The following is an 8,235-nucleotide window of genomic DNA, read 5'->3' on the forward strand; positions in this document are numbered from 1 at the left end:
CTACTATTCTATTAGAACATTTCCTCAAACTATCATCTTCTTTTATTAAGCATAGAAAATGGCTCCAACAACAACCTCATAATCTTTTCATCCGTTCAGCAAGCCCAAAAATCCTGACCAACCCAAAAGTAGTCTGTTTTGCCACCCACATTGTAGTCCTCAAGTAAGCGTCCAAATTAATGCATTTTATCTCATTGCGCCAGATTGACCCTTGTTGCACGGTATTTTCCAGTTCGCCCCCACCTGGGGCAGAAAGAAATAGTATGACCCCATCATCACCCGTCAAATAGTATTCTCATCATCAAAATTCAAACAAAATATTTGAACTGAACAAAAACAATATAAACAAAGGGTTTAATGTCTCATGTTAGAAACTATTTACAACCACATATCGAAACTGCGGTGGCATTCAAATCTACGCGGCTATTTCTAGTCCATACAATTTTTGTCACCAATGAAAGCGACCGCACTTGATCTTTTCACTGTGGCGATAGACTGGATCAGTTTTCTTTCTTTTGTTTCTTCGTTTGGCATGATGTCCGCGATACAAAACAAAAAGCTACGCGCTCCCAAAAGGCGCGTAGCCAAACGTTGATCGGTCAATTAATGGGGAAAGTGCGTGCAGGTGCAGCGAAGGTGGGTGGTCCAAACTCCAGACATGTCAGTTCCGAGTGATGTGGAGCCACATCAGCAGGATTTAGAGGCGTTGATTGCGAGGAGGGATGGTGGAGATGCCTTGTCTAGAGAGCTCAGCTAGCACGCTATCAGTAGAAGGTGGCTTGAGGCCTAAGGGCAAGGGCAACCATGGCTTGTTTATTGCTTCTTTCACAACCTCTTCAATTACCTCCTCAGCCTGCATTGCATTCAATCACACAGTGTTAATCACTTTAACATACATTTTCAAGCTCCAAACGTGAATAAAAAGTGTAAGGTCAGAAATAGCCTAAAGGCATATCAAGGGTTGATTACCGGCTGATGTTGGATAGAATTTTGAGGCATGCCACTTCTGTTATCCATGGTGCTAGAACAATGAAATCCGTACCCATTCTGCGTATTATGATGCAGAAGAAACAATAAACAGTATTAAAAATCATTCCTTCAATATTATAGAGGAATGTCTGCCTAGAATTTTCAAGTTCTCTGACTAGTTTTGCGGTTAGAGAGCTAAATACTCACTCGAGTGAAAGTCGAGCAATTTCCCTGAGGTATGGGCATAACAGGGCAACCCCATGCATCAGCATGCACCTGAAATGGAAAAAGATGCATATATGCATATTATGTAGGTAGCTTTGTTTCTGCTAACATACTGGTTGATGAAGTAATCCAAGTAGCTAAAAAGATGAATTTGTATACAATGATAAACTTACCCCTGGATACGGCTTCCATTGCCAACTTTCAGTTGGTTGCCATGGGTGGTAGTAACCTTGCGAGCCCCACGTCTGGATGCTGGCTGGATGAGGTGTTCCCCACATGGGATAGACTGGACCAACCGGAACAGGATTGGAGTGATACGGAGGGAAGGCCATGATCGGTTTATGTGGATGACAACTCCTTTGTGTTTGATCTCTTTGTGGCCATCTTCGATCATCTTCCTTCGGCAAAATGTGTCTCTTATGCATTCGATATTTCTGCTTCACAGACAATGGGGCTTATTAGCTCGGACCAAGAAGGAAGACTTGCTATTTTTAACAACAAAGTAAACCATTCTGAAACAAAAACTTAACAGGAATCAAATTTCAAGCAAGGACAAGTGGTGCAACACACGCTGAATGAAAGGCACTAGAATTAAGTAATCTGATTATCTGAAAGGAAAAAGTGTTGCCGACCTGGAGATGACTAGCTACATTGTGCCTTGTCAAGCCTTCTACTTTCATCAGCTCTAGTATTCGGGAAGGGATGGCTTGATCTATACCTAGTTGGTCCACTGCCTGAACAAATTTCTTGTGCAGTTCGGTTGTCCAGTCTACCTGAGAACTCGAACAGAAAACAAGAAAGTACTTATCTACTCCCTCATATAATTGTTTATAAACATAGTCAGTGATAATAGAAACACATAATGACGTAAAGAAGCTGGAAGTATTATTCGCAGGTGGCTGGTGAACAGCTTCCTATAAACATCACAAAATTTTAAAATCTTAAAACTGATCACTTCGATTTTGAACAGAACTCTTATGGAATTGTGATTTGTGTAATCAAGTGATGGTAACTTAGCGTTTAGCAAATGCTCAGTAAGACATGTTTTCCATGCTGGTACTAGGAAGATGAGTACAGTTCTATTCATTTTATACTTGTGAAATGTTACCAAAGGAGGATGAATGTGAATGAATTAGATTACAACCCCTAATCACCGAATAATAATATTTATAAGTGGCATTACCTTCAATTTTTTTCGATTAGCTTTATTTGGACGTGAGCTATGAAGACCGGAAACAGTATTTGGCTTTTCGGCACCAGCATGGGAATCTTCACTATTTACTCTGTCTCGAGGATGAGAGTCCAGAGTTCGCTCGCCTTTGGCACCATCAACGGAGTCAGCCTCCTCTTTTACCATGGTCTCCCTTGGTTTCTGATGTTGGCCAACCGGTGCAATTACTTCAGCAATTGTATGGCCACTGGTAGTTTCGACAGATTTGGATTCCCCATCCGGCTCCCCACTCTCTTTTTCCATTGAGCAGTTAGTATGTTCTTGGCAATCTCCATTGACTATCAATCTTCCTCCCTGTTGTAATTGTGGTGTTGAAGGAGCCGGGTACTTATTATTTACTGCTGATGGTTCATGGTCGTTTTCATGAATCATGGATGCATCTTCTATTTTATCCAAGTCTTCGTGCTTACATTCTCCGTTTTCCAATTGCTGATGCAGCATAGAAGCCACATAATCTTTAACAGGCTTTAGTGATTCAGAAAGGTCATCCCCCCCTGCACTGAATGCCTGTAAAGGACTAATCAAATGAGAATTTCTATATCACAGTACCTTAAAGACCATTTATATTTAATTCTAACTGTGAAATAAGAGCATCCAGACTGACCTTATGAACAACATGCTGCCATATATTCCTTAGTTTATCCTCGGATAGCGGTTTCCTAAGAAACTCAACTGCACCAAGCTGAAAACAAGTTGTCAAAACATGCCTTGGCGGTTAGCAATTATGGTATGTCGAGATGAACTTAAGCATTGAACTTAAACTGAACATTTCCGATGTTTCATATATCAAAGAAGATGAAAACATTAAAATAATTAAGATTCTAAAACTTCTTGAATTGACAACTCGGACAGACACATACGTGCACCTAAAAATAAATGTAAACTATTCAATAAATAGTAGGAAGGAAAAATATCTTACAGCTATGCACTTCATCATGGTGCTGATACAATGAATGTTCGAAGTCACTGAAATAACAAGGATTTACAACAAAATTAGGACTTCCATCGATTACTGTCATCGATGCCAATAAAACTATGTCCAGGATGATTAAACAGAGTTTCTATATAGTACAAAGATCTAAGGCAAAACCAGGACAGGTTTAGTTTCTGAACTTACTAATGGTAGGCAAGTCCTTAGCAGTTTCAAGAAACTTGAAACCCCCATTGTTACTATTTGTGCAGACCTGTGATCATGTAAGCTGTTGTTATAAATTGCAATTGTAGGACCCATACAACATAGGAATATAGTCTATGTATCTTAATATTGAATAGACAACAACATTCATGTTCAAATCATGAAACTGTGTTGTGATAATGGAAGCGGTGGCTTGGTATTATTGATTTTATATCAAGTATCAAAAAGCAGGCTTGTATAATTTTTCTGGCTAGTTAATTCTCTAGTGCCAGTATAATGATGAGAAAAACCGCATAATCATGCTGAAGGTTTAATAGCAGGTACTTAAGAAAAATCATCAACATTTCAAACATGAAATTTCTTGTCGAGCTCAAATTTCATTAATTACCTCTACAATGGCTACATGGAAGCTTTCGGGTCTACTTGAAACTGCAGAAAGAGCTTCATTTTCATTGCAGAAGGTATATACTGCAAAAAGGCGCAATTATTTTTATCATGCATTCAAAGAGGAAACTATAGGGAGAGAAAAAGAGAAGCAATAGCATAGGATGGAAATAAATGGCATATTAAAGCTACAGGAGATCACTGTGAAGACTGAGGAAGAACTAAAGACTTAAGTAGCATTTACTAAAGGGAACCACAAAAAGCTTAAATGGTGTGATGGAAACAATTGCCTGAGAAGCAGCATTTGTAAACTTTAAAAGAAAACATGAACAAAAGCAAAATGGGTACACAGTACAACAAAGTCTGAAATTACAATCCAAATCCAAACTTCCTGAAAACCCAAAAACTGCGCCAGTCTAAAGCAATGGGGGCAATGGCCAGATGGAGCCAGCATAGTTGAGAGAAGAGAAGAATCATGTGAAGTGAATACGAAAGGGCTAAAGACTTTAGGTAAAAAAAAGAAAGAAGAAAACTAAAAATGGTGGAATTCTAACCAATATAATCCATAGCTTCAAGCTTTGATTTTATCTCTGCAGCAGAATTGGTGTCTTCATCAAGAAGAAGGACCCTGAGACCCTTTGGGAAATCCTTCCACGCTGATAAATCATTTCTAGTGCAAACCATAGCTGGTTTGGCATCCTTTCTCAGCCAGCCGATAAGTCTTACGAATTGCTGCTTATCAACATCCGGTTACTTCTGCATGACCACAAGAAATTTCCCATTAAAAAAGACAAGTTACAACTTGACTAATAATCAAAACTGGTTTTTTACCAAACAAAATTAAGCAAAAAAAAAACCAGTTTTTTTGCGAATGAAAACGTATTGGAGAGACCCCATTGCAGATGCGAAGTTCTTTAACCAATTATTGCAAATACTTCAAAGACTCAAGTATCACCGATCTCTGAAAATTTACTCATAAAAGGCTGTATTGAACAGAAATGCCTTAGTTAAAGTTCTTATGCATGCAGCATGAAGTATTTTGAGCATTTACCAAGAAAAAGAAAAACTTTTTGTATCGGTGATGAATAATTAATGGAATTATAGCAGAAACGAAAGAGAAATATCCAGTTTGGGTATATCAGAACAACCCATTCGAGATCTCCCAAAACTGGATAAAAAATTAGCCAAAATTTGGAAGAAAAAAAATAAAAGAAAGATAAAGGAAACAGGTTGAATGGAGAAGCATGTGAAACATTTCAAAGTACCAAAATGATAGATTAAAAAATTAAAAAAAAAAAAAAGAAAGAAAAGCTAAAAGGCCATCTCATGCATGCAAAACGTCAAAGTCGCCAAAATTTTTTTGCAAAAATGAGAAAGACCCACCTTCTTTTCCCCCTCCCTATTATCCAAGGAAACGAAGTTGCATGCAGAAAAAAAGATGATCAGTGATTCATCACAAAAAGAGAGGGAAGAGAAAAAACCCAGAAAGAAGGTACAGAGAAGAGACTATATAGTATATAGGTAGTTTAGGGGATATAACAAGGATTAGGAAGATAGATGGCTCTCAAAGCCTTTGATACTTCTACTTACAAATTCCTTTTGGCTGCACTTTGTAAAAATGTTTTTAAGACAGAATAGTTGATTTTTTCCTTTATTATTATTATTATTATTATTATTATTGAGAAGTTGCTATGTGAGAGGGAGAGAGGTCTGTCTCTTTCTGTACAGTAGCTATCAATTGTATATCTACGTTTTGTTATTATATTGTATTTCATATAATTTTTTTAAAAAAAACATTTAATATAAATTTAAAAGTATTTATATAATATAATATAATATAATATAATATAATGTTGTCACAGATTTAAATTATATTACTTCATTTCTATCTCTATTATTGTACAAAAAAATTTTAAATTTTATTATTTAATATTAAATAAATTATTGATTAAGTCTTAATTTATTTAGTATCGACCTTGATGCAAGTTTAAAAAGATATGAATTTAAACGTGTTTTACCCTCTTATTTAATTATTAGAGATGGATTATAAATAAATTTAAGCATTTTATTAATAAATATATATTAAATACCTTCTTAACTTTTGTAATCAAATGAGTCTTTATAATTCAACAAATTAATCTTCCACATTTATAAAATCTATCAATTTAATCCTCAACACATCATATCATAAAAAATTAGAATTATGAACGCATTAAAAAAAAAAGTAGGTATAATAAACTCGAATGAAATTATATAAACCCTTCAATATTAAATTCATATCGTGTTAGAAAGCAATCAATCCACAAAGACTTAATGAATAAGCTTCTTCTTCTTGGTAAGGAATAAGTTCTATCCAAGTGAGGGATGGTCATGGTTCTTCTCCCATCATTTTCATATTGGAATTTGATTTCAGATGAGCTCTGTTGATGAAGGGTCCTGGAAAGCATTGCTCCTGCGCATCATTTTCTGATTCCATCAATTGGAAAGAGGGATTTGGTTCAATCCATTAGTCATTTGTGGATACATATTCATTTCAGTTTATTATAGCTAATGAGATATCTGAAGCGGAGAATAGACAGTATTGAGTCTATTTGACGTGTTTATAATTTCATGGTTTCTAATGAAAATATACGGAGGATCAAATTGATAAAATTTGTAATTATGAAAGGTTAAATTTATTGAATTATTTAGAATTGATAGATTGTGAAAGTGTTTATGACTAAATCTGCAATTATATCGATCATAATATTAGTGATGAAATTGAAAGTTTTTGTAGTTTAATAACCAAATCAAAAATATACTAATAATTTGGTGACTAATTGTGCAAATTACCCTTTAATTTGTAAATGATTTCACACGGCACTAGAACCTTTATGGAGAATCCCCTTTACTTCCAAAGCCGAAGGCTCCATATTTAATTTTCTTTTTCACTTTTTTTTCTTTTCATTTTTAAAATATTTTCTTTTACATAAATTTGGATTTCGCATACTTTTTTTAATATATATTTTCTGCATAATTTTTTCATCTAACTTATATCTATTTTTTATTTGTTGAAAAATATGAATTTGGCCTTTTAAGTGCTAAATAAGTGCCCACTTTACTAGTACTAGAGTTGTTTAATGACAGTTTACATATTTGAGTATTGACAACTTATTGAACGATTTGAATGAGTTGTGTTGATTGTTTGGAGTATATTTGGCTTATAAATGAAGGTCATTTTACTTGAGAGACTCATATTGACGATTGGATCGAACTAAAACACTCTAGTCAATCCCTAACAACATGGACATTTGGATTTGATCGAAACTCTATATGATTAGCTACTAAGAGTCCACGTTTGATTTATTATTTATTGTTATATTGTAATCAGTTTATTGTATTACTATTTTAATGGGATTGTTATAGACCTTCTATGTTAACAAGTCTCGAACATAAATTTATTTAAGGCAAAGACTTGTATAAGTTTTTGTACCGATAGTTTTTAACACTTATTCTATTCAAGGTAAGAAACATTTCTTTTGAGTGTAAATTGTTAGTAAAATCATTTGTGTTAAGGTTTTACTTGTTAAGTTCATAAGGGTGAACTTAGTGGTGAGTGTATCTGTCTTCAGGGTTCGAAAATGAGGAGAATCATCACGAGGTGTGTGAGAGTTTAGGATCACTTGTTGTAGTTGTTGAAGATAATTGACATTTTTCACTGAGTTAGGCTCCGCAGACGTAGAGAAATCGAATTGCGTAAACAATTCATGTGTGTTCTTTATGTTTCTTGTTTCCAGTTTTGGTGCCAGAGAAGTGCTCACTTCCCTGTCACTCCTTCCAAGCACTTTGATTATTTTACAAGCAATAGTTCAATAATTTCATTATTACAAGGTGCCCGATATATAAAGTTACAAGTTCTTAATAAGCAACATATCTAGGTTATATATCTTAGCATAAAATCTTTCAATGAAAAACCATAAAATCAATTGAGCCATAATAAAAAATGTGCATCCAATTAAGCCCACAATGACTCAAAAAAAAATCAATTAGCCCCACCATTAATGAAAACCGTCAATTGATCAGTTTGACTGATAGTCGCCTTGATGTGGCCGATGAAAGCCACTAGAAGTTGCCACGTCGCAACATGATGATATGGCGTGTTATATGAACAAAAAGTAAATAAAAAGTTTATTTAAAAATGTGCATATAGAATCAATCTAGACAATTATTTATCCATATTCATTTTGGATGAGCGGAAAATTTTAAATTATAAAAAATTAATAATTACTAAAAAATCATAAATATATACAAT

At 34.7% G+C, this 8,235-nt stretch overlaps 1 protein-coding gene across 3 annotated transcripts; it reads right to left on the minus strand.

Moving 5' to 3' along the window:
- Positions 1 to 303: 303 nt before the first annotated feature.
- LOC107933590 (two-component response regulator-like APRR2) lies at positions 304 to 5,558 on the minus strand. Of its 3 annotated transcripts, XM_041098534.1 has the most exons (13): positions 5,328 to 5,546; positions 4,802 to 4,927; positions 4,499 to 4,700; positions 3,949 to 4,028; positions 3,543 to 3,609; positions 3,345 to 3,391; positions 3,030 to 3,107; positions 2,378 to 2,932; positions 1,827 to 1,967; positions 1,368 to 1,628; positions 1,177 to 1,245; positions 970 to 1,047; positions 304 to 853 (listed from the first exon to the last, which is right to left on the minus strand). In XM_041098534.1, the coding sequence occupies exons 3-13, from the start codon at positions 4,626 to 4,628 to the stop codon at positions 698 to 700; spliced, it is 1,662 nt and encodes a 553-aa protein (XP_040954468.1). In that variant the 5' UTR covers positions 4,629 to 4,700; positions 4,802 to 4,927; positions 5,328 to 5,546; the 3' UTR covers positions 304 to 697. The 3 variants fall into 3 exon arrangements, with proteins under 3 accessions (XP_040954468.1, XP_040954467.1, XP_040954469.1); XM_041098533.1 differs by lacking the exon at positions 4,802 to 4,927 and having other exon boundaries at positions 5,328 to 5,558; XM_041098535.1 differs by lacking the exons at positions 4,802 to 4,927; positions 5,328 to 5,546 and adding an exon at positions 4,996 to 5,174.
- Positions 5,559 to 8,235: the final 2,677 nt, after the last annotated feature.

Source organism: Gossypium hirsutum, chromosome D08, assembly GCF_007990345.1.
Source record: "Gossypium hirsutum isolate 1008001.06 chromosome D08, Gossypium_hirsutum_v2.1, whole genome shotgun sequence".
In the NCBI taxonomy this organism is placed as follows: Eukaryota; Viridiplantae; Streptophyta; class Magnoliopsida; order Malvales; family Malvaceae; genus Gossypium; species Gossypium hirsutum.